Below are 27,610 nucleotides of genomic sequence, written 5' to 3' on the forward strand. Positions count from 1 at the left end.
CTAATAAAATAGTGTGCTATTTCTGACCATTATTTATTATTTACAGAGTGCACTTTTTTGAAGATGTTGTCGTTTCTAGGACAGTGCATGTCTAATGCATGTCTAGGGAATTCTTCTTTAACGGCTTTATGATGTGCATATACTCACGACATCTTAAAGTCGTACTACCAGTAGATATAAATAACACAAATAATGTAGCTCTGAAATCATGAATAAATCAATGGATGTATTTAATACCAGTAGTGTAAAGACCTGAATTTGTTTTGGTATCAGACTCTTGCAGCCACAGAGCTCACACTGCAGAAGGAGAAGCAGCACAAGATGTAGATCATTTGTAAGTATCATGTCCTACTAAACAGTGGTGTGTGGAAATCTCAGACCTAAGTGTTAGCAAATATTGCTGGAAAGTCATGCCATAGATAACATTGGTCAAGTCAATCTGATTGGAAGTAGCTTGCACTGTGGTCCTGTGGTTCACCCCATCCCAACAATCAGAAGGGGAAAATATTGTAGTCTTCTGTCTTGCAAAACCCTCACTACTTCCACCACTACATATTCCCCCTCCTATTGTGTGATACTTTCCCCACATCCTAGATTGTAAGCTCTTCAGGGCAGGGTCCTTTCCGCCTCCTATGACACTGTCTGTATCTGTCTGTCATTTGCAACCCCTATTTAATATAAAGCGCTGTATAATATGTTGGTGCTATATAAATCCTGTTTATTAATAATAATAATTGTACATGGATGTGTGAGTGGAGGGACTGCTGCTGGAGTGATCACTAACCAAAAAAACAAATGAGACCCGTTGATTAAATCAATATTGGCAGCAAATCTGTTGATGTGTACTAGGCATAAGTATCATTGTGGTACAACAGAACAGAAGTCTGAAAATGAACCAATGTCTCAAAGGAACCTGCAGTCCCAGAACTAATCAGCCATATATTCTATGGCTGGCCATCTAAGTACTGCAGCCACACACCTTAAAACCAGCATTGTATTGTACGTTGCCACAAAGAATATTTAATGTGGTACTATGTGTGTAGTGTTGTCATTAATTTGGAACTCCAACCCAAACATACAGCCGCCACATCACAGGCAAGACAAATTATTCTCTCAGTTGTGGTTTGCTGCACTGCTGATGCCATGTGCTAAGGTGCCAGTCTATTTAATAAGAATGGGCGGCCGTAGAGCTGCCCACATTAATGTCTGCACTAAGGGTGTAAGGAAGTCCTGAAGGTCAATGGGGGAGAACTCTACAGACTTATCAGCTCAGTCGTGGTGCTTGGAAGGTGGAGCAGAGTAGAAGTTGCTGTTGCTGGTATATATAGCACAGAGAGCACAAAAGTGACCGGCAACTGGGATTACTCCTTGCCATACCACCTTCATAGAAGGCTAAAAGAGGCCATATTGGTCACTTTTTGTTCCATATGTATAGATAACTTTAGTTAAAGTACCCAGGTTTCTAGTTTTAGGGGACAAATTAAATCTGATTGGTTGCTATAGGCTTCATTTTAAATTAGTCAGACTGATTAGATACTCACCAAGGCACACAGAGCCGCAAAAACACAGGACATATGCAGTTATCACCAAGTACGTGAATCAGATGCGCTGCTTCTTCTTTGCTCCAGGACCTCGGTCACTGATTTCTATAATCCACCGACTCTCATCAGGGTGTATTTAAATTACTCCTTCTGTCCAACTTCCTTCATTCGGAATCACTTCTGCATCATTCAAGAATTGAATTCTTTTTGACCCTCCAATAAATCTTCAGCTCCTCTCCCTCTACTCAGTCTCCCTCTACTGATATTCTGATACACGCTCTCACCTCTTCCTGCTGTAATGCTCTTTGGCTTCCTGTCTTCAAGCTGAACGTACAAAAGAAACAAAAAATTTATCTTGAGGAATCAGTAGAAGTTAATAACAAAAAATGATGTATTAGCAGGTAACCCAATGTCATGGTTAGCAGGATGGTGTAACGTGGCCCAGATGATAAAAGTACATCAACTTTTTGCAAAGCTATAGATAGGCCAGGTGGGTTTTACCTATCTTCATGGATCCCAATGTATTTCTTTTGGAACCAACTCCTTCTGTCTCTTCTTTGCTCTACTGGTCCCTTTTTAGGTAAACAAAATATTTATTAGACAAAGTTTGCACCAATTTGTAACAGTATATTTATTATTTTTGAATTTAATATAAAGAGACTGCAGTGATAACAATAAATTTATTACATAACTATTGTAATTTTCCTTTCCTGATAGCTCCTTGGCAGCATACAAATGGATTTATTCCTTTTCCCGATTCGTATGTTGACATGGAGAAGTCAGGAAAATAACCCATAATGTAAATCGTTAGGGGAGTTGTCCCTCTGCTGGAACCAAAAAACTATTTTCTTGTCGTTTGTCCCTCTTTTTGATTTGCGTTATGTATATCCCTATAAAATGTTTTAAGTGTTATAGTATGCTAAACCTTAGATTTAATCTCTTAAAGACTGCATTTGGTATAATGAACCAGTGATGCTTTGATTAAAAAAAAAGTTTTAATTAATCACTTTTGTGTTTCTTTTGCCATTCTCTACTTAAGTGACTAGTCACTTGTATTGCCTGCGGTCTGATCTTTACCCATTACTAATATGCTATGCCTTGTTCTGTCTCTGTATAGAGAAGGGCATCTTGGTAAAGGAAAAGCTTTCCATACTTAGGTCAGAAGAAGGGATGCACGGGGACATTTTGCAAACTTGCCTGAAAAATCACATTTTTGGAAACATTTCACAAAAGTGCCGCCATGCAGTGAAATGCAACCAAAAAAGTGTTCCAAAGCTGTCACTGCAAAGCATACACAGCTACCCCCAGCAAACAAAAAAAAATAACCCTACCCTCTGTATGTAATCCACAGGGACTATAACCAGTCCAAACCAAAGTTTGTTTCTAATTCTTGCTCTTGTTGAGGGTAGCGAGGGAGAGTATGTTAAAGACTAATACAAAGCTCTAAAGCTATACAAGAGGGAGAGACCTGAGGGTCTTTTGCTGCCCTTGTCATCCCTGTTAGTAGCTTCTCAGTGCTGTTGCTGCTGTGTCACAATATGGTGAGGCAAAAACCACTATTGCACAAAGTTTACCTATTTTACACAGTTCTTCAGAGTTTCACTGTACTTACTGCAGTTTACAGTAGTGATTCGGAGATTGCTCTGTATGTTTATAGTTTACAGTGAATATTTATATCAATATAACCCACAGATATACAGCCACGATCCTCAGATTCTGCATATCTACACTCAAATTTTAAACATCAGTTTGCTGATCACATTTTGTAATGTAAATGATGGATGCCATGCTATTCAATTCACTAACTTCTTTGCAAACACAATTGTAAAGTTTTACCCTACCCTTCAGGATTTTAAAGATGAACAGTTGAGTAATTAAGCTTCTGTAATATTCTTTGTAATTAAAACATAATGCAACCCTCAAAAACAGTATAAACTGCATTATTTTACCTTCCAATGCATTGCACATATTCAGCCTGAGAGTGGAGTTAATATTCATGAAAATGCATCTCATCTGTGACTGAAGGAATGGCTGTTTCCATGTTTTGAAGATTTTAACACAAGTCAGGATACAGTAATTCTACACTAATCAATGTACTTCTGAACTGTTTAAAACTTAATTTTAAAAAGTTTTACATTTAGTCTTAACCATGGTATCATAACTAGCCCATTTCTTTAATAGGAAACACCTCACCCATGGCATCTTTGTATGCCTCATACATATCTGTGTGGCACACAGAACATACATTACTGTGTTGGGCGTGCATTTGAATGAGCTGCGTAAAGCACAACATTGCACAAAAAAACTCACATGCACTTTTTTGTTGTGATGCAGGTTACACAAATGCATGTTACGCTTGTTACAGGTAATGCATATGATGCAGCACCACACCGATGTGAACCCAGCATAAAACATGAAAAAACTTATTTTACAGTAAACCAAGGGACATTTCTAGATAAGCCAAAGTTTTACAAGGCTGCTTTTTATATGAGGTCAGACTCTGGTCAGACATCAGGAAGAAGCAGTCAGCACCTTCCACAGGCTTCTTAATAAAAAGAAACCTGACTTTTATTAACCTTTATTCACAAAATGGTTTGTGCAGCAATACATCTAATTAGGGGAAAACAAAATGTAAGCAGCATGGTTAAAGAGGTAATCGGGGAGTTTGAATGAAATGCCACCAATCTTCACAATTTACCATAGGAATCTCCACTATCAAAGTAATGATTTCCAAAGGCCCTTAGAAATTGGCAGTCCGGTTTGATCACTACTTCATATATGTGGCAAACAGTAATAAAGCATAGCATCCATTGTGAAACTTATGCTGATTTAGAAAGTGACGATCTTGTCAGCCAATTGCAAATTCATTATATACAGGAAAGTCAACCATGCAAATATTCCAGTGACCGTAATGGCATCTTTCTGGCGTTTCTCCAGATCACCCTAAATGTGCAGCAATGGGTCCATTGGGAAAATAAAAAATGCTATAATGAAAATGAAGCCAAATACAACAGTAGAATTAAGTCAGATACTCCATTTAGTTTATACGCAGCACTTCAGATAGGCGGTAACATTGCAATAGTGACATTTTGTGTATTTAAATAAATACAGGGAGAGGAGTGCTGTGCATAGAACACGTTACACTCAGGAAATGATAAAACCACACAAGGAAGGAGACAGCTAGCGGTGTGCATGACTGATGTTCAGCTTGTCTGTATAAAGCTTGGGCACTTTGTCTACATATTGATTAAGGGTTCCAACTAGTCACTGACAAGGGGATCACTAATTTATGTATCACCACAGGGGGATCCTTAAAAATGATTTGCAAGGCTATTGCATTTAAATCCAAGACAAAGTACATCTACCTTGCAAAGAATTTAAATAAACCTCATGTATATTACAGGTAATCGGTACTTGTATTGCTGAATTAGATGTCTTTTTTCCATGCTTCTTTCTTTTATTCTAATCTGGGAGTCCTGCAAATACCACACTTCCTGACCCTTTATGTCTACACTGACTATATGTATACATGGTGGTCACTGGGGCTGGATTTCTATCTCTGTCTATGTTCATCTTCACCACATGGGATTCGTAGCATAAACACAAAGGATGGGATTGCTTTTGCACCTTTTTTAGTTTACAGGAAATAAGGACACATTTCTGGCAAGATCAACATGTATTTTTAGCATTTGCTAAAAATGCAGCAACCACATATAAGGACTAGTACAATACTTTGCAAAAGTTGTAGGCAGGTGTGAAGAAATGCTGCAAAGTAAGAATGCTTTCACACACAGAAGTGTTAATAGTTTATTTTTATCAATTAACAAAGTGAATAAACTGAAAAGAAATCTATATCAATCAGTATTTGGTGTGACCACTCCTTTACCTTCAAAATTGCATCAATTCTTTTAGGTACACTTGCACAGTTTTTGAAGGACCCCAGCAGGTTCCAAACATCTTGGATGTGGGCTGCCATATATCCTATGGGCCTACCCTGTGTAATCCCTGACACACTCTATAATGTTGAGATCAGGACTCTGTGTGGGAAATAACATCACTTTCAGGACTTTTTTTTTTCTCCTTTATGCTAAAGATATTTCCTAATGACATTGGCTGTATGTTTGGGGATGTTGTCCTTTTGCAGAATACATTAAAGGCCAATCAGACGTCTCCCTGATGGTATTACGTGACTGTAAGATAACTGCTTGTATTTATCAGCACCATTAATCCTGACCAAATCCTCAAGTTTACTTGTGGAAATGCAGCCACCGAACTTGCAAGGAACCTCCACCATGCTGCTTCTTTAAATGAGATTGGAAATCACATCTTGAAACCCCAGGCTGCTTTGAAATCTTTGCCGGGGTCTTACCTTGATCATGTAATATAATTACCTTGTGACTTGTTCCTGTTTTCATTCTTGCTATGGTGTATGACCTGAAGGTGACATGAAACTTCTACAATCTCAGCTTGGTATCAAAGTTTGGCTTTTCCTCACCCAGGTTAAAGCCTCCTACACAGCTGTTTTTGTTTCACTTAATGACTGTGCTACAACCTACATATGAAAACAATGATCATTATCACCTATTTAGTATAATTGGTTAATCATAGACCTGAATATAATCCTACAAATTCCCTCAAACGATGCAAGGAATAGTCACACCAAATATTGATTTGATTTAGATTTTTCCTCTGTTAGCTCACTTTGCATTTTGTAAATTGAAAAGAAAAAAACAAATTATATTTATATTATGAAAACATTCCTAATATACATTATTTTTTCACACCTGCCTTAAACTTTTGCACAGTATAACATTTTTTGTTATAGGGTTTAGATACACTGTATTTGTAATATTCCTGTATTTGAAGGGTTAGTAGGGTAGGCGTACTAATCAGTAGTGCACGTTCATTTTCCATTTTGAATGATAGCTTTGTGATCAAGGTGAAGCTTTGCTGATTCTGATCATCCAACATGTGCAAACAAACCTTCTGTTCCAATGCAGGAGCTGCATTTTAAAGAGGAACTATATCCGCTATAATCACCTGTCCCATTCCTTCCCAAGGCGATGTCATCTTTTTTTTTCTTCCTGGAGAACATGAGTTGATTGGCTGGACCAGGATAACTGCCGGTCCCTTTCTGCAATGATGACCTGCTTGACTGGATTTTTGTTTTTTCAGCCTCTGTCTTTCTTTCACAGTTGATGTATGCCAAAATCAAGGCAGGATATACAAAATTATCGTATGAATTAGCTTTACTGAAGCTAATGATTCTTCCAGGTGAATAGTAAAGTACACCGGTCAGGATAAAACTGTAACACAAACTTCCATTGCTTTCAAAGATTTTGTGATTATATATCAGAAATCCACAGCTGACTTCCTGTCAAATAATCTCACCCCTTCAAGAACACTAATTATAATCATGGGTAAGGTCAGCAAAGTCGTCACAGAAAACCACACATTTTTGGGTGACAAATTTAGACAATGACCTCTTCATATTAATACTTTTGACAGGAAACTAAAGCTGGAAAAGGGAGTGGTTAATATTACTTTCAATCATTCAAACAAGCCTTTTAGACACTGAAATAGAAAATGTCAGAAAGGTAATAAATGAACACAATATAATGTGAGAACAAGCTGGTAAACCAGGGACCAGAATGGTTATGGTTTATGCACCAAAGGGTCATCCCATCAGGTGTAAACTATATATTGTAGATCAGATTTTCTAAATCATGGTTCCTCCAGAGGTTGCTAGGGGTTCCTTGAGCAATTTTTTTATTATTATTTTAATTCTGATCATACAAATATGCACTGATAAACCATATTTGTGTACTGTTGAAGTACAATCTTTCACGATACAATTTACACATTTATTACATATATATATATATATATATATATATATATATATATAAAATACAAATCAAAACAGCCATCATTTACAACTTATTTTTGCTTTTAAAATCCATATACATATATTTTGGTACACAGTTACATTATATATTTACATTGAAGGAATAACCCTTCTGCCTTAAAATGTCAGTCCATGCAAAAGTGTCATTTCTGTTTAGATGTTGAATTAAAAGAATTCACTGGTTTCTTTTACCCAAGACTGACAGCTGTCATGGGTTCAGCATTCTGCCAAATTGTGTGTTTTGTGCGCACACAGGAGGATGAGGTCACTGCACAAGTTTTATGAAAGATACATCAACTTTTGCTATACCATTAAAGTCATTAAAGCCTTAATGTCCAACTCTACTTGCTATTTTGCATACTTATGCCCCGTTTGTTAAAGAAATATAAGGGTTGTGTTCTCATACATTTTTTAAATAGTGTATTTTTGATACTGCACTTGTATCTGTCATTTACAGTATTATTATCTTATCATTATCAGTATGAGCCATGCTCAGACTGTAGGTAATTACTGTCATAGGTAAACAGAGATCACTGTAACTGGTTCCCAACATCTAATTGCTATAATATGGCCAGGACAAGCAGTTGGATTCTGCTGAATGAAACCAGTGCACTAACACTTTTTGCTGTATTCAGTGCCACAAATGCAAGCTGTAGTAAAATTCTAACATATAAGTTTCCTTTTAATAAACTAGAGGTCAATAGGCAACGGTGTAGAATCAAATATAGATGGCAAAAAATACCCGTCTATGGGAGATCTACATTAAACACACTGGAAAAACTATGAATATAAACCTGTCCATGATATCCAGCAATGCAGTCTCCTTGTAGCTTGCCTGCTCCCATTTTCCCTATGGTTTTCTGTGTTATCATCCAGGCAGGGTTGATGTAATCCCTAGGCCCGAACGCAGGATTTACTTTATGCCGGTATCCAGCATTGCACACTGACAGTTTAGCAGACACAGACAAGTGTACAATCCTGGGATCTGTACATTGAACTCTTCATGTGCAGCTGTCATAGTACAATGGGAAATACATTTCTAGAAGTGAAGTGGGGAGCTTTATTATCAGAAGAGACATTTTCCAACCAAGATATGTCATTAATATTTTATTACATTACATTTTTATTTATTAATTATTTTTTACATTACACTGCCACCTAAAGTCACATCATGGTAATCTCTGTATGCCAAAAATGCTTGTGGTGCTAGAATGTACAATATGGATAGATTCAAATTAAAACCACTTTCAACACTTTTTTAATCCAGACAACTGCTGTGGTGCTCTAATCAACCCCGCTCCCTCTGGGAACTCCTTGAGCAGCTATTATACAAGGTTATACAACTAGAACAGATGCCCATGAAAATAGCCAGTTAATAAAAGCGTTGCATGCTACCTAACAAAACTCTACTTGTTTTAGTAAAAAGTGGGAAGCATTCCTATTGGCTGGCGGTTGTTTGAGTTGGAGCTGACCCTGACAACAACCAGCCAATGGGAATGCTCCCGGCTGTTTAATAAAACAACTGGCTGGGCTGTGGAATACACCAAGAAGCCATTTCTGCTGTGCATCAAAGTATTGATAGATGTTTGAATTTTGTAATCAGTAGCTTGAGCTCTGATCAAATTTACATGTAGTCCCCAGGTTAAGTACATCCAACATATGGACGCCTTCTAGATTTAAATGGGGCTTCCCTGGGTACTCGTGTGCAGAACGGAGGCTTGAAGGGGGGAGAGGGGGGTTTGCATGATTTGCAGAAGAAATCTTTTGCTAAACACAGCTGAGGTTGTGGGTGATCTTAGGTGGGGTGAGCTCTTTCTGCAACCTCTTGTAACCCTTTAATGACCAAGACAAACTCTGCAGTTGTTTCTTTTTGCATATCAAAGCACAGCTTGCTCCAGAAGGTAATGAATGTCTGAGCTCCATAAAGATTTTTTTTTTTGCTTTGTTTGCGATTAACTCACAGTGAGGATTTTATACAGTAACTGACAGCATGCTTCCTAATATTATGTTGAGACAAACATCTATCCTAATTGCATTATAAAATAATGTACCTGTTCCGACTTACATACAAGTTCAACTTTAGAACAAACCTACAGTCCCTATCTCATATGTAACCCAGGGACTACCTGTTTTTAGATTTGTAATGAAATCTGATCATTTTCAAGTAGTGCAAGGAAGAAACCCTGGTAAATATTTGATATAAGGGAGTTAGTTATTGTTTACCTATTCTTGCACATAGTGTTTAGCCAGCTTTAGGGACAGTCTCAATGAACTTTTAAACTGGTTTTGATTTCCTATACAAGTCTAGAAGAATGTAAAACCTTTTTTGAATTTGGTCAACTGCAGGTCAGAAGGAGATCAAATGTGCCTGTCAATGAATTCTGAGCGATCTTAAAAGTGACTCAAACTAATCAATGAACACAAACCTGCAGACACTGGCTCCTAGCATTGAACAGAAAACTGCAGAGAAGAAAAATCAGTGGAATTGAGGACTATGGCTGGGCAATTTCAGGTGGAACCTATTGCAGGATATAAGTGAGTATTTGATGTGTTTGCAGACCTTTGCATGAATGTTTGAATTTTGTGAGTGGATACAATAAGTTTTATTTTGTTACCTGTGGGACGTAGAAGAGGTGTCACTGGCACCAACAGAGGATGTTGTAGACTCCTGTGATGCTGTTGGTGGCTGATCATCTCCACTGTCTGTATCTTGTGCTGCACACGCAGTTGATGTAGTCTTCCTCCCCTGTGTCAGGGAAATGCTGGTAGTTGTAGAAGTGGTTGCAGCTTTTTGTTTTTTGGGTGCAGGCAATGGCTCACCCTGGACCTCATTCATTATATTTCGTCGGCTACGCTGAGATACAGGCATGTCATCTTCAGAATCGGAGCTCATGACCTGATGTGTGTACATGAATATTTCTTTTAGCTTCAGCACCATCTGCTTCTTAGGAAGTGCCCTCACGCCAAACCTGAATAACAGGAAAAATAGAACTTTTTAAAGAAATACAAACTATTTTCAGCCATTTTAGTTTAAATTCCTGGATTAATAATGTGAAGATAATTTTATTGCTGTTGTCACATAGATAATTCATTAGGATGTCGGACTAAGGGAGCCTTAATGGTACATAACATCTATGTGCGACAGTTACTTACTTATTTAACTCTTTCTTCAAAACTGGGGTGTCCATGTCTGAATAATCTGGTAGTGGAGTGATTGCAACCTTTGGAGGCAGTTCTCTTTTGCGCACAATTGAAACTATGGGAAAGAGAAGCATTTTATTAGGAATTAAGCATTTTATTAGGAAAAAAGGAAAACTTCCAGAGTGGTTATCTTGTTCAGGAGGCCAGTATTTTTTTCTAAGCAACATGCAACTATTACTGCGCCTAGAATAAGGGGTCATCTACATCCCCAAAGTTTACATAATAAAAGAGAGAGTTTTCTTCTATTTTTATGATGACATCATTATTTGTTGTGCTGACTGAAGTGTTCAGTGGGTTGCTATCCACCCAGAAACATGTCCTTGATAGGATTGCACTTTTTACACCAAACATACCTTATAAAAATGGAAGGGTGCTTAAAATGACAAACACGGATGGCGCAGTGTAGAACTCTTGCTTGATTGTGAAAGCAGTGTCACAGCATGTTTAAAAGACAAACTTTCGGGGCTGCAGGGTCCCTTCTCTAAAGCAACATAGTACGCCTTGTATGCATAAAGTACTATGCTGCCTTGAGAAAATGGCCCCCAGAAACCTCAAAACGTTGGCTTTCAAGCATTTTGTGACACTGCTTTACAAAACAATCAAGAGTTCTGTACTTTGTCTTTTCATCCCACACAGAAAGATGCTCACAATAACAAAACTTTGTGTGAACAAAACAATGTAAATATGGAACAATGGGCTTTTAAGTTTAGTATATTCAACTGAACTAAGATAAGTGGGGGAAAAAAGATTTACCATTGATTCCCAAATTGGTAGTAATCCACGCATATCCCGGAGAAGAAATGAGAGCAAGTGTAGCATTTTTACCTTTTTGTGACATGGTGGAAAATCTCAGAGAACATTAGTAAACACTTTTATTTTGCAAGCATGTTTGCCTAAGCTCTGATGTTATCCCTGCACTGGGTAATTATTACAAGCATATCAAAAATCAGGACCAACAAAACTTTTGTTTAAAAATATCAACTAAACCAGTTCACTTAATAATAGATTGGTTCTACTGTTTGGTTTCTTCATGATAGACAAACCCACCTGGGGTCTTCAGCAATTTTTGAACATCTGGGACGTTATTGAGCCGCTGAGACAATGGCAGAAAGACAGGCAGCTCAGGATCTTCTTCCTCCCACTCATCCCACAGCTTGGAGTTGAGGTAGCTTGATTCCTTGATCTGTGAAGAAGGCTTGCCAGGAGAGTCCTCACTGTTATCAGGCTCACAGTCTTTTTCCTGTAGAGCAGATGTGCTGGAGGAGGTTTCTGGGCCCTTAGTTGGTGTTATGTCAATGTGAAAAGAAGCATTGTGTGCTGGGGTAGAGTAGGGCTTTGCAGGACTCTCCTGGGCATTTAACCACAAATCATCATCAATGGGTATGGGTGGCTCATCATAATCCATCTGGAAGCTATAAGCACTAATATCAGCTTGGGGTTCTGCCACTGCCCCCTCCTCTTCACTTTCTACCACTTCAAACACAGTACTGTTAGATATGGAGGACATTGGTGAAGCGTGGACACAGGAAACCTTGCTATCTGTGCTAGTGCAAGACTCTGTGATCTTTTTAGGTGTGTTTGGGAATTGGGCTCTACTTGCTAATGTAGACGTCTTAGTTGTATTCAAACTCACATTGACAAAGGTGGTCCTCTGAGTTGGTGATACCAAGTCCTTCAGAGTATCATCATGGTTTCCTGCTTTGGATTGGGGTGACTGAGGTATATGAGATGCTTTAAGCAATGAAAGTCCCGTCTCTGCTGGATGTGGTGCTGGTGTAGCAGGTACCAACCAAGACATTTCTGAACTGCTGCTTTTATCTAGGAGTGAATGTCCTTCACTGTTTTTCATAATACTAAAGCTAGCTGGAGATTCTTTAATGCTTGTGAATATATCAAACCTATTGCTAGGTGCTTTAACTTTTGCAGCTTGAGAACTGCCCTCTGTCTCTTCATCAGAGGACAAGATCAAGATAATGTCTTGTTCCTGGGACACAGCCGTAGCAGAAACATTGACAGAATTCTGAGTAGGTTCGCTATGTTTAGAATCTCTACCAAAAGAGACTGGAGAATTTCCATTCTCAAGAGCAGAATGAGATGAGTGTCCTAAAAAGGACTGAGTTTGAGGCCGGATGTTAGGTGAAGATCCAAGTTCTGGAAGAATGGGATGTTGAATGACAGAAGGTGAGCTTGTAAGAACAGGTGGCTCATGGTGAGAAGCATCTGCATGCACACGGGAGCTTGCGTTGCAAAATCCTGAAGGTTCTGCATAGTCGCCACATGTCTCTGAAAACATACGGTCGTAGCTATCATCCAGAGGTTTAAGGCTGTGCTGGCTAAACAAGTCTGCCTCGGGATCTTCCTCCCTGTCTGGGGAGATGAGTGAAATGGTGTGGACAACTTCAGAAGAGGATTCCCTAAGCAGAGCTGAGGGACTTTGTACTGGCTCTCTATTAGAATCTGTAAAAAGTTGATGGGTTGGAGAAGTAGTTGTGGAACTGTGATTTCTGGAGGGAGACTGAAAAGGGGAAGCACAATGGACAGAATCTGGATGACTTTTAGTCCAAGATGGGGAGGAAGCTAATGGAGGTATTAAAGGAGAAGACTCAAGGCTGGCAGGTGACATCTTACTAGAAGAACCTGACACATCCTTCTGAACAGAAGACACTGCTAAAGAATTGTGACAATCCACAGAGTGATGATTCACTATATCCATAGCCTGTTCTTCTCTAGAAGTATGACTTCTGCTTGAAGAAGACTGGTCATGTTCCTTGTCTTGATATCCAACTTCAGGTTCACTGCTGCTTTCAGCTTCTGTGCTCTGTTCCACTGGCATTTTGCGCTGAGTGGCTGCAAATTCATAGACTTCCTCCAAATCTACCTCCTCAACTGGTCCATCATCAGCTTTCTCCTCTTCTTCAAGACCTTCTGCCACCTTCTGGTCTGCAAAGACATCTTCTTCTTCATCTATCCACATGGACTTTAATAACTCTTGGAAATTTTCTTCTCTCTCCCCTCCATCATCATCTTCCTCTTCTTCTGTGGGTGCCACATCTTCTGATACATGAGGCATGTTCACTAAAAGCTCACAAGTGTCAATGAGACTTTTCACTCCAAATCTGTAGAAGATTTTACAGAAGGAAGACAATTACACAATGAAAGAGAAGACAAATCAACAAGACATTTTGAACTACGCTAGCTTTCAAAATCAATCAATTTGACAAGTCATATAACACAACACAATCTTCCAAGATTTTGTGGCTTCAAAGCATGTACGTCTCAATACATCTGTGCTTTACACAGAGCATCCCACATTATCCCCCTTTTACAGGGGATACTGGATAATGGTTGAGATCATACATCATGCTTGGCATACAAAAAAAAAGGACAGTCACATGATGAAAAGAATAATGTTACTTCTGCCTTTTAGGGTTCCTCAGTGATTGCTTCAATGTATGAGAGGTTACTACGATGAGGAAAATCAATCACTCAATCAGAGCCATAAGATTGTAGAATCCAGGTTACTTCTGCACATTACAGCCCTACATTTGTTGATGAGTTTACATATTCCTCTCTATGGTGCTTTAATGCACAGTCACAACCAATACAGGGCAGACCTATTTATACTTCCTAATAATTGTGCATCAGTGAAGAGGGGTGGTGGAAAAGTTTAGGTCAGGAGAAGAGTGCTTTGTGTTAAAGAGCATTTATGCAAAACCTATACTTCAATCAGATATAGGGACCTGAACTACCCACTTGCGTATATGCAATATGTATTTTTCTATAAAATATATAATTTTTCAAACAGATTAGTTATTCATCCACACCGTCATTCTTTGTAAAGAGAACTGTGTTCAAGTGTACTTCAATGTGTAACTTACCTACGAGCCAATTCACAAACATGTGTTAGGCAGTGGCTAGGAATATCTGTTTTAGCAGAGTACAGAAATCGGAGGAAAAAGAGAGCAGCATCAGCAGACACATCATTGAGCAGAAAACGTCTCACACGACCCGTACTGGCTTCATCTACATAGAATCCTTCAGAGTGTACCTGGACAACATAGAAAAATCCATTAAAGAAACAGAACTCCGTCATGGTATTATGAATACATAGTAGTATATAGACAAGTATATATTTTAGTGTTATATACAAATAAAAGAGCATGGAATTTTACTGTAAAACACAGAAAACCACCAGTTTTCTGGCTCCATTTGTCTGGTGGAAATTGATAAGGGATGATTCACTGTTCTACCTAGTTCACTTGGGTGTATTCATTTCATTCTGAGCTTTTAAACTGGAACTAAACTTGCATTACTCACCTGCCCTTGTCCCCTCGCAGAGCACCACCATCTTCTTCTTTCTTTTTATCTTGTAGAGGGTCTTCAGCTAAACCTGAATGATGTAACTACTTTGCAGACATACAGTAGTTCATTTATTCCTAGCATGCACACGGAAAGGGATCCTGTCAACCAAAGCTGATGCTGTGCATTCGCAGCTCAGCTTTTTAACAGATATCCTGAGCAATCAGGCAGGTAGAAGGGATTATTGCAGAAGGGACATCGCCTTCTCTTTCTGCAAAAATGACCTGCCTGATCATCCATACTTTAAAGTGGAACGTTAGTTCTACTTTCAATTCTGTAAACAGTATACAGAATGTCAAAAAAGCAAACAGTGTACTTGGAATATGTAAAAGGAAACATCACCTGCTGGCTGTAATGGAGAATTCAAAATATTAATATGCAGTAGTTCATAATTATGAAATGCTTCTCAGCCTAAATATTCTTTTTTTTTTTTTTGTTAAACAAAATGACTGTATATGTAACAATATGTTACTTACCGCCTCAACAAGCAGGGGGCAGCGGGCATACAACACAAACATGTGTACATGTAGAATCTCCCCACAGTCAGTCTGAAGTTGAGCATCACTCAGATGAGGATTATTCACCATCTCCATGAAATCTGCCATCAGAGTCATGACTGCGTTCTTATAATACGATAAGGAGAAACAAATAAAAACAATAGATCTATGTAAAATTAGGTAATATATCTTAGTACAATAACAAACTCATTATATATTAAGTTACCCGCAGCGCTGTACAAAGTCCATAGTCATGTCACCAGCTGTCCCTCAAGGGGGGTCACAATCTAATGTCCCTTTCATAGTCATATGTCTTTAATACAGTCTAAGGTAAATTTTGGTTTGAAGCCAATTAACCTAACTGCATGTTTTTGGAATGTGGGAGCAAACCGGAGTACCCAGAGGAAACCCACGCAAACACGGGAGAACCCTTGTCCTTGCAGAGATTCGAACCTGGGGCCTAGCGCTGCAAAGGCCAGAGCACTTACCTCTGAGCCACCATACTGCCAACCTATTCACCTAAAGAGTTGTTGAGGCAGGATATAGTATTTCCTTCAATTGCATGTCACATATTCTGACAAGAAATTTACCTTGGCTTGAAAGTTTGGTATATTTACACTCAAGATTAATCAGTTATCCTGCTGCTCCAAGAATATGTTTTAGCCCACAATAAGATTTATTAAGAGGGCATTGCCAATAGATTTAGTATAAAGAACCCAAATCACTATTTCATCACTAACATCTGTTTGTGGTGGTTGGATACATGTTGTGTAAGGTTTCAGGAGTGTGATACAAGTTGTAATAAAATACAAATGGGTTTTATGCCACTAGTTTATGAGCAAAAGGAGGAAGAATTACTGGAAAAGTCAAAAGACATACAGCCTGTCCTCTGCAGGTTGTTTGAGCAGCAGATATGAGTGTTGGTACCTAATGTTTATCACAGAGGAGTCTTTAAATATTCTTACATCAACTCAATCTGAATTTATTTTCAGGGTGATAATATCCCTCTGGCTTGTTCCCTGCTATTTAGAGGTTGACAAATAGCCTAAACTGTATATCAGGGAGTAGGTGGACTTGTTAGAACAGTTGCCGCATTTACTTGGCCGAACATTCCCCTAATGGGATGTTGAATGCATTTTGATTATTCTGTTAGGGTTGCAACCTACATTCCATATTGTACACAAAATCAACTTTCTCGTACTTGTTGGAATTATAATATGAAATTATTTTACCAGTGATTCATTTGAATGTCCACCTATATGTTATGCTTTATGTGCTTTGATTAGGCAGTGGCTATAACTGCAGTAGGTTATTCTGGGTAAGTGGGGAATTGAGGGGAGGGACTGTATCTAAGACACTTAGGACATTCTTGCCCCCTTTTTTTGGGGGGTGGGGGGGGATTTTGGTGATATCTAATAAACTGAAATTTGGTAATAGTGTTTAAATAATAAATGTTCTAATATTATTGAAAATAGACCTCTACAGACTATTGGCTCCAATATATGATTGGCAGATTCAGAAGCCAAGAGTTAGAAACAATAGAAGACTGATCAAGACTTTGTGACGCAAGGATAGTGTATAAAGTCTTGACAAATAAGTCTTCTTAAAGTGCAAAGACTGTAAATATGAATACAAACTAATATACATTTTTACAGGGTTGGATGTTTTCATTAATCTGTCCCTTATATAAAATGAAGGTAATATCCACATACTTTGTTAGCATCAGGGATCTGGCTCTCTTTTCTTTCCACTTCTTCTTCTGAGGGAATGAATCCACTGCATGTAACGCTGACAGGTGATTCTCGGCCTGGGCATAAACATTGTGTTCATTAAGTGTTCGGTAAAGAGTAACATCATAGAAAACATAGTTTAGGATTATGTAGGATTTTCAGGTCACCTGTTTTGTTGCTGGCTTTGCTGGGTACATAGTTCCACTGAGTCAGTGTCATGCCTTCTCCAGCGAGCTCTGCCAAATCCAGCAAAGCTTGCTTGTCCTTCTGGCTGTCAGAAAGTCGCTTCTGATCCTTAAAGGGCGTTGCAGGAGAAGCACCTTCATCACTGAGCATTTGGTTTTCTGGCATTACCACAGGTAAGTTGGGAGTAACTGCACATGGCTGTGAGTTTAGCACCTTCTGTTGGAAGGAGTTACACAAATATAATATTCACTAAAAGAACAAATCTACAACTTCATCAACATTTTTATTTGTTTTTTTTTAAACAGTGGCCTAGTTCACAATGTTATTTGCAGTAAAACTATGCAGTTTCAGTTTCACAGAATTCATTTTGTCTTAATGCAGTTAAGTTCCAGGCCTAACTTATTAGGATGATCTCAGTAGCTCAATCATGTTACCTAAACTTCCAGAATTGATAGTAAAAGTCATCGTTTTTAGAATTTGGCTGCTTTGCTACATTGCCTCAATGTTTTTTTGATATTTATAATGTTATTGCTTGTACTGTATTATCCCTTTACCCTATTCCTAAAAACTTGCATAAAACTATTGAAATACAGAATTGATAGTACAAAAATTAGCAACTGTTACCTCATGGAAACATGTAATGTAAGTTAGACAACAGCATGTAGCTGTTCTTATTCATATCAAACTGTTACAAAATAATGGTGGTTATATGCTAATGTGTAACACCACAGGGAATGCATTTTTTCCATCAGTTAGTGAGTTAGCTACTCTTCTCTGAGGATCAGATTTTGCTTATAAGAAACTGGAAGAACATATTCCATATTCCATATTCCAACACAAATGACAGGAAACCCATGTGGATTTCAGCATCCATAGACTCTCCATAAGGAAAAAAGTTATGCTCTACTTACTTTTTATCAACATCACAACACAGGGCCTGATTTATTAAAGCTCTCAAAGGCTGGAGAGGATAAACTTTCATCAGTGAACCTGAGTGATATAGCAAACTTGGAATGGCTCTGATCCAGGATTGAAAACATTTGCTAACAAATAGCAAATAACTTTTAAGAAAACATTTCCAGGTTTGCTGCATCACCCTGCTTCACCGATGAAAGTGTACCCTCTCCAGCCTTGGAGATCTTTAATAAATCAGTATGTGAAAAGTTATCATCTTAAAAAAAAATAGCAAATGGGGTCTCCCTGCCTATAACAGCTCAGCATATGAAGGCATAAATGTGGGAAATAAGTATAGGTTATTCTGAAAACATTACTGAGCACTTTGGAAAAAAAACACAATTTCCCCTTTTTTGTTAACTATGCTTTAAAGTTTAATTCTGGGCTGGTTATTTAAAAATATTCCCAAGCATTATTATAAATAGGTGCCAACTTTAAGCTTACCTTTGAGAGAGGCTTCCATGGAGTTATTGGAGGATTTAGCTCTGCTGTATAATAGGCGACAGTATCTCTGGTCTCCATCATGTTACTGATATCCCAAAGAACACATTTCTTTCCAGCACGCAGTTTCCATGTTTCCCGCTCTTCCTCTTGTATGTTCCAGAAACGGCTAGCAGGAAGTGCTATAAGGTTGTTCTCCACAGGTTCTTCACTAAGCAGCATAGAAAACCTCTTCTGAAGCTTCTGCACAGCCTCTTCTGGGGCCTGGAGCAGCAAAAGAGGAGGTGGCTTGTCCTTCTTTTTCCGCCGACCTTTCTTTTCTAAAACGCTGACAGCTCAAAGTTTTAGTTAAAGGGAAGCAAACAACTCCAAAAAACACTTAACTCCTTTTTACAACATGACAGCCCTGTTAGTTTTATTTCTGAACAGCTGGGTATCTACCTGGTCGGACGACCTGTCTGGAGGGCTGAGCACACCCAGGGTTATGGAAGCTTTCTTCCTGAAGAGAACGTGACAGTGCCATCGCAATCATTAAATCTTCCATTTCTTTTCCAGTCTTTGCTACCTTCCTTTTCTTAGAGGGTTCCTTCTGCTTTGGTACTCCTTTCCTCTTTACCTGGGCCACTCTGCATGGTTTTAGGATGTAAAAGTGATTTATGGCAGTTAATAGCAATTTAAAATTTTAAAACTGATCACTGATATACCTAAAATACTATGAATATTGATAGATACTTGGTATTTACAGGTTACCAACACAGAATGTGTACATTTTTCTTAAAATACACAACCTAGTTTTGAAAACCTAGTACTCATTTACCACGAAATCCCTGGAGTTCAGGCAAAGTTTCATGTCAGCTCTGCTGTAACAATATGCAGACATTGGTCTTCAAATATCCGCTGCTTTAGCAAACACAATATGGTCAATGCTATAGAACCGGTAACACGGTCCAGACAACTGGGTTCATTTAATTAGATTGTGAGCACTGTACAAAGACTCCTGCCAAGTTTTCAGAATGTTGGCTATTCTTCAGCACTCAAATACATGTGATGACTTTCCCTAGGAAATATCTTTTGCATTGCAGAAAGGATCACTTCATCATGAAAAGGTCTCCTCTGTGAAATCACCAATTTATTTCAAGTTAGTTAGGCTTTCCCTGATGTTGCTGTTTATGTAGTGACATCAACTAATGACACAGTTCAGGTTAATATGTCACTTGCCTATACCATAAAAATTAGATTACACAAAGTAACGAACAACATCTTGTATAGAAAACAGAAGTACTATTTAACCACCCGGCCGTTAAACCCGACCTTGGTTCGGGGTAATAAAACTTGCAAAAAGCGTTAAACCCGAACTTTTCTCAGGTGGTTAAACAAACGTTGTATGACAATCGGATTACAATTGTAAGAATATACTCACCCGGTCCCCGCAGCTCCTCTGGACACTTCCATCCTCTTCTGTCTTCTCCCGGCGAGTGCAGTGACGATGTCGGGGGTTTCCCTCAGACGTCGCTGCATGCGTCAGTGCGGGAGGCGGGGCGGGAAATTCAAATCACTTTGTATTGAACTCAATACAAAAAAGCTGTATTGAGTCCAATACAAAGAAATCTTTATATAATATATATATAATTGTATTATATATATTATGGTTGACATTGGGGTATATTAGTTAACTACAGATATAAAAGAATCAAAATGAGTGCTGATACTATTTTCTGGATGCAAGTAAAGAAATGCCAGCCTTCTCCCTGCCTGACTCTTCCCTGTTAGAAGATATGACAATGGGCCCTTCCTGAGGTAAACCGAGTTGTCTGATCTTGCTGTTGGAACTGTTGCTGTTTTGGATCATTGTACACATCCAATAACGATAAGTACTAACTTTTAGTTAAGCTGCACTCGAGTTTTTTGTGTCATTCTGCAGCACTGAAATGTCCAGGTGAGGTGTTTCTAGAAGTGCCCACATGCCATCCCAATGATGCGGCCACTGGCCCAGCACTGATTAAAGTGCTGATCTGATAACCTTGGGGGAAGGGGCAGGAACAAGACCAGCTTAGGGAGAACAGTTGCCACAACAAAAAAACAAAGGAACACAGATTAAGGTTTCTGCGGAATCTGAAAGAAAGAAGGGTTGCCTAGAGAGGGAAGGGGTAAACTTATAGTGACTTTTTTTAAGCTTTAAAGTAAAAGCTAAGCCAAAACATATTTTTGCTTACAGTAAAGGGTTTGAATCTCTGTTAGGATTTTAATGCTGCGTCAGGATTTTAATGCTGCCTGTGTCCTTGCTGCAAAGATTTTCCCTCATTTATTGTTATAGTGAATAATTTCCCCAGTACAGAAATTAATTACATATTTTACTTGTGGGTAATTTCTACTATTATCTACAGAATAGCTTCCTTTCTCTAATGCAGTCATAATGCAAGGTATAAATTCTCACCCTGTTGGTGCCTCTGTGCCCGTCTCAGTTGCTTGTCTCTGGACAGCTTGCAGCAGTGTCTGCGCCGGTACCTCCAGCTTGGTAGCGCAGCGCTTAAGGTGAGAGGCGCGGGCCTTTTCTGTAGTGAAGGGTTTTCCACATAATGGACAACTGGGAACCACAGGGGCGACAGGATTACTTTGTAAATTCTCACTCTGGTCCAGACATCTATGCAAGATCAGAAAACAAGTGTCAGAAACTGGGCAATTGCTAGATCAGGGTTGTCCAACTTTTCTTCTCCAAGGCCAGGATACATACGCATTTTTAGTATTTCTTTAACCTCCCTGGTGGTATTCCTGAGTGTGGCTCGGGGTTAATTTCCAGTATCAAAAGCGGTAACCCCGCTCGGGGTGGAATTGCCAGGGAGTTTTTAAGTCTTACCTGGTCCCCATGTGCCCACGGTGTCCTCCAGCGGTGCCTGGCATTTGCCGGCTGGGCTTTGTCAAGCTACATAGTTGCCAGCCAGCTACATAGTTGCCATCTGCGCCCCCGGCGTATGAACGTTGAGGAGCGTGAGGTCAGAGGAAACATATGCCGGCCGGGCAGTGCAAGCGTGTGGCTGGAGGACAGGACTGTGCGGCTGGTAGGCAGGAAATTAAAAAAATTAAGTGTTGTTAAATGTACCATTTTGACATTTAAAAATATCTATTACTCAGACCGCCAGAGAGGTTAAAAGCCAGTGTTAGTTATACATTTTCTCATCCTACCTGTTGACGTGCTGTTCCCGCAGCACGCTGCTCATGACAGTGAGGTCTTTCTGGCACAGCTGACAAAAAAAGAGTCCTTCATCTTCTAGGCTAGCTGAATGGTTCTTCGGGTCCATTTGCAGAGCTATAGCCAGATCTCCATCAGTAAGAACATCTGCAGCCACTGTAAATGCTTCAAGTAGATAAGAATAGTGAGGATAAAAATACATAACATGTAAACTACAGAAAATGTACAGTAATGTACTGTATGTATTGTGAAATCACTCACCCTGTTCTCCATTGGCCACCATGGGATTCAATTTCATTCGGACAGGGGATGTCCTTTTATACTGCTGCATCCTTTCTAGCACAAGATCTTTTGCACGTGGTTGGTCCTGCTGTCCAGTTGTTTCTTCCTGAGACTCTCTACTACTACAATCTGCAACACATTAGAGATAACAAAATGTCTCCATATAATAAAAGAGAACTGTTCCCTGATATATAATTCTCACTCTCCTTCCAGACCCACTGCAGATCTCTGCAGTACTGAAATAGAATCCCCGGCTGAAGATCATGCACAATCCAGAATCTGGATTTTCTGGTTTACCGTTGCACCCTGTGGTTCCTCCTGCTGGTTCCTCATGTACCAAACCACTGAGTGCAGCAGAGAACCAGGAATCAGGTGTTGGATTTTGCAGAATTTCAGCGGGTAATTTCTTTTTCACTACTGCAGAAACTGCGATTGAAACACATAGTCCTGGAAGATTCTCCACCAGGGATTGTCAGATTTGTTTTACTTAAAAATAGATTTCCATGTCTGCTTTCCATGAACAATTGACTCTAAATATTTATTACAATCAGACAGCTGTTTTATAAAATGCAGTCTTCTGGATTCCAAAGTGAAGGAGTGTAAGTGAATGGAGCAATTAAGAAAGATGAAGCAATTTTCATCCAGCCAATACCCTATATCGTTTTATATATATATATATATATATATATATATATATATACACACACACACACATCACCCACAACAGCCGGTTAGTTACTGAATAGTGCCGGTTGGTGCACCCAAATAAATATATTGTTTTCCACAGGCTGGGTCCACAGGCTCCTTTTAGCTTGGTGCACCAACCCGCACTTTTTAGTAACTACACGGCTGTTTTTGTGTTGTTACTGATGAGTTAGGTCACAAAACAGGGGCTGCCACCCACCTACAATTTTTTCCCAACCGGCTTTAAAAAATTTCTGGGTTGAACACCGTTTCTATTATATAAATATATATATATATATGTGTCTGTGTGTAAATTTTTTTGTATCTAAGTAAACACAGTAAGGAAATAATCTGATTTGTGTGTTTTTTATTACCATTTTCTGTGTGCCCATTGGACAGGAGGGCCTGCACAGTGCTTTCTGCATCACGCTCATTATTTGGCTTCTCTGGTCCATCTCCCGTTTTGATATTTGTTTCCACCTCCTTACTGAGCCCCACATTTGTCTTGCTTTTTACCCTGGTAAGTTTAGGCTTCTTTAACTTGCTCTTGCTTGTAGTGCTGGCTGTGGAAGCACTCTGGCCCTCGGATGGTTTGCATTTTTTAACCCGTTTCAAGAGCTTGGTACATAATTCAGTGAATTCATCATCTGATTCAACCATTAGTAAATCCTTTCGGGAGTAATGGACAATACGAGAGGGTCAGATGCAGAGCAGGCAGGCTGGATCTTCATCTCACTTTCATCACATGGTAGGGGCAACCATGACTTGACTGTAAATTATCTTTAATAAACAATAAAAATGAACATTAGAAGTCAGCACAGATATATCTGGTAATACACTTCTTGACCTAATGGAATTTGTAATTTCTTCTAATAACATCCGAGAAGTCCTTATGGCCTTTTATGGGGAAAAATACTTATATATACAAGTATAGCACAAGGTTTCGAAGTATGTGTTTGATGTGGGATCTTTTGGTATAACTTAACTCTCCTTCCCCTTTGATATGCAGAAAAACAGAGGGGAACAAGTTTTGTAGTTAGGACCAATGATAACAACGCCCTATGTAGATAAAGTATGGTGAGGAAGTGTTGTCACCCTAGAATAGGTTAGAATTGCCAGGAAAATAGGAAAACTTACACAGCAACCACAAATAAGAATAAAATGGATGTATATTACAATTTTTGTTCTTAAGTTGCATTGTGCCTGAATGAGCTGCCAGCACATTGCAATGAATACAAAATATTTAAACAGGAAACTTATTATATGTTTATATTTAGCACGCCACTATTCACAGATATTTCCCATATATGCGCTGAGGTGTGCTAGGTTGCCTTACAAAATGCACAAAGGCAGCTGTGACTGCACTTTATGTGCTTTCTTTAGCACCCCAGCTGCCACAAATGTCCAGGTTCTATATTGTTGTCCCTGTTGACCAGTAAGTCTCTCTGTCATAATGATGGGACAGTAGGAACATTCAGGAGGGGGGTGTCCCCAAACTCATCTTTACCAATAAACAAATTTGTTGGTTACATTTTTCAGGGGTTTGGGACATGGGAGGTGCTAAAGAAACAATGTAATTGCGCGTTAGTTCTGGAACCAGGAAATATTTTATAGCATATTTACATCAATGCACAATTGCTGACATGCATCACACATATGATCACCCTGTGTAAATATATAAATGGTCCATATAGAGAATTATCTTCCCAATTATTCACTTTGAGATCATTACAAAGAACAAGAGAGCACACTTTGTGTCTGGAGGAAAACAAGTTTAAGCTCCGGATAAGGAAGGGATTCTTTACTGTAAGGTCTGTGAAAATGTGGAATCGGCTCCCTTAGGAATTAGTTTCAGCAACTACTATAAATTGCTTTAGGAAAAAGCTGGATGATTTCTAGAAGCACAGAATATAACTGGGCATTAAGGCTTTAAAGTAAAGATAATAGAGACTGCTGATCCAGGGAACATCTGATTGCCCATGGAATCAGGAAGGAATTTTTCCTGTTGGAGCAAATTGTACCAGGGTTTTTTTTTGCCTTCCTCTGGATCATCTATAGCCATAGGGTTTTATATCTGGGATTTATTTCCCTAGTAGTTGAACATGATAGACTCATGTCTTTTTTCAACCTGACTCACTATGTAACTATTGTATGTATATGTATTATTGTTTGCAAGCATTGTGATGCATCAAGAAGCACCTGTGTTTGTATTGGTCATATTGGAGTGGTGGGATGTTACTGAAAACAAACAGCACTGCAACTCACACACATTGCCCATTGATAATATAACTTATCAGATTGTAAGCTCTTCGGGGCAGGGTCTTCTCCTCCTCCTGTGTAACTGTCTGTATCAGTGTGTCATTTGCAACTCCTATTTAATGTACAGCACTGTGTAATATGTTGACGCTACAAAAATCATGGTTATTATTAATATTATGTATTTATTACTATTAAATTACTATTTAAAACTTGCAAAAATATAACCCCAATCTTGGAGTACCAGTAGGTTTGTTTTAGGATGGTGAAGCATGGTGGTGGCTGTATCATACTTTAGGTTTGCTTTATTTCTGGAATTGGGGCTTTAGTCAAGGTGGAGGGAATTAAGAACAATTCTAAATATTAGTCACTTTTGGCCCAAAACCTTCAGGCCTCTGCTAGAAAGCTGAAGAAGTTTACCTATCAACACAACAAGGACCCCAAGCATAAATCCACCTTGAAGAAATGCATCTTCAACCTCCCCGGCGGTCTGATTAATAAGTACTTTTAACCTCCTGGGCGATTCATTTCTTTCCGGTTTTATATGTCTAAAAGCGGTACATTGTTTTCCATGAAAATTTATTTTACAGTATATTATATTAGTATGAGTATATTAAAGTTTGAAACACAAAATCATGTCAAAATAATAAATAAAAAAATATACAGGGTTCTTCCCAGGCACTTTTAGCTGGGCGCACCACCCTGCACTTTTCAGCACCCACCCGGTGAGTTTGGTCACAATACAGGGGCCGCCACCCACCTAAAATTTCTTCCCACCCGGCTTAAAAAAATTTCTGGGTTGAGCACTGAATATATATATATTTAAAAAAATATATATTATACTCATACTAATATACTGTAAAATACATTTTTTCAACATCTTTTGTTTAAGAACATTTGTCAAAGTTGTCAAAGTACATAAAAATACTTATTAATTTATATTTTCCCGTCTGGTCGCGCCCCCAGCCTGGCCAGCATCTGCATCCCCTGGCCTCGCGTCCCCAACGTTCACATGCCAGGGGAAGCAGATGCCGGGCACCGCTGGAGGATGCCGCAAGCACATGGGGACCAGGTAAGTTTTAAAACTCCCTTGCAATTCCATCCTGAGGGTTACCGCTTTTGGTACTGAAAATTAACCCCGAGCAACACTTAAGAATACCGCCAGGGAGGTTAAAGAATGTCTTCACCAGAAGAAAATGAATGTTTTGGAATGGCCCAGCCAGAGCCCAGACCTAAATTTGCTGAGGTGACCTGAAGAGAGCTGTGCACAACAGATGTCCTCACACAAACTTGGAGCATTTTTCACACGTATGCAAACAGCTTATCTTATTATTGTTTGTTTTTCATTTCATTCTACAGGTTTAGAGATCACATTAAAGGTGGGAAATCACTTTTTATATCCATGTAGTTGTCCATTGTGATGCCGACCCAATTCATTACAATGAATCAGGCAGAAACATAAGAGAGAAACGAGTACAGAGCAGTGTTCTCCCCAGCCCCTTTTAGCTGGGCGCACCACCAGGCACTTTTCACTAAACACCCACCTGTTTTTGGGTGGTTACTGGAGAGCTGGGTGACAATAGCACCAACATATTACACAGCGCTGTATATTAAAAAGGGTTGCAAATGACAGACACAGTAGGAGGAGAGGACCCTGCCCAGAAGAGCTTACAATCTAGGAGGTGGGGGAAGTATACCCTGACCCATACACATATACACACAGATATAGGCTGAGACTTGTAGTTCCCAAGGACCACTGATGTGGTGACGCATGTAGAGACTTGAGGTTGCCTGTGAACCATCATACATGCTGGGACTTATAGTCCCCCATTGTAACTGAATAATGCATACTGGGAAACGTTCTATAGCACCCCCTCCCCAGCACTTTTTTGCGCCACAGATTGCAGTCATGCAGGCCAAGTTTTCCATGAACTGGGTGCAGCCGTCCTTGTCAGCCAGCTTACGTGACTGGCCGAGCCAAATCACAGGATAGAGGACAGAGATCCTATCAAAGACTGCGACCAGGAGGACAGCTGGGGCCCGGTTCCGCGCAGTCCTTGTTCTGGTGGTTAGGAAACCCTGTTCATCAGGCTTTATAAATAACAATGATAGTTAGGCCTTTGTTCCCCAGCAATGCTGGAAATGAGGATGGTGCATGTTATGAGAACAGCACTACATGCTGGGACTTGTGGTTCTCCCAAGGCTGCTGCCTGGTTTTGCAGAAAATGCTGGCCGGTAATATTACAACTCAGGGCTGTCTCTTACCCCCGCCATATTATTTTGGTTATTACGCCGCCACCTTCCCGCCTCCCCCATTTATCACACTGAGTACCTGAGCTCCACCGTACGCACAGAGATCCGGAAGTAGCCTCATGACGTCATCA

The 27,610-nt window shown here is 39.3% G+C and overlaps 1 protein-coding gene across 1 annotated transcript; it reads right to left on the reverse strand.

Moving 5' to 3' along the window:
* Positions 1 to 10,060: 10,060 nt before the first annotated feature.
* Positions 10,061 to 27,610, reverse strand: SLX4 (SLX4 structure-specific endonuclease subunit). Its single transcript, XM_072419063.1, has 14 exons — positions 27,559 to 27,610; positions 23,345 to 23,750; positions 22,266 to 22,415; positions 21,998 to 22,169; positions 21,252 to 21,458; positions 19,259 to 19,443; positions 18,821 to 19,137; positions 17,404 to 17,638; positions 17,219 to 17,313; positions 15,486 to 15,632; positions 14,529 to 14,698; positions 11,698 to 13,766; positions 10,603 to 10,705; positions 10,061 to 10,418 (listed from the first exon to the last, which is right to left on the reverse strand). Exons 2-14 carry the CDS (start codon positions 23,628 to 23,630, stop codon positions 10,061 to 10,063), a joined length of 4,494 nt encoding a protein of 1,497 aa, XP_072275164.1. The 5' UTR covers positions 23,631 to 23,750; positions 27,559 to 27,610.

This window comes from Pyxicephalus adspersus, chromosome 7 (genome assembly GCF_032062135.1).
Source record: "Pyxicephalus adspersus chromosome 7, UCB_Pads_2.0, whole genome shotgun sequence".
In the NCBI taxonomy this organism is placed as follows: Eukaryota; Metazoa; Chordata; class Amphibia; order Anura; family Pyxicephalidae; genus Pyxicephalus; species Pyxicephalus adspersus.

Coding starts and splice junctions, on each gene's coding strand:
- SLX4 (XM_072419063.1), bottom strand. CDS start 23,630: ATGGTTGAATCAGATGATGAATTCACTGAATTATGTACCAAGCTCTTG. Junction 21,459..21,997: donor CGGGAACAGCACGTCAACAG/GTAGGATGAGAA, acceptor GATCTTGCATAG/ATGTCTGGACCAGAGTGAGA. Junction 15,633..17,218: donor AGATCCCTGATGCTAACAAA/GTATGTGGATAT, acceptor TCGTATTATAAG/AACGCAGTCATGACTCTGAT.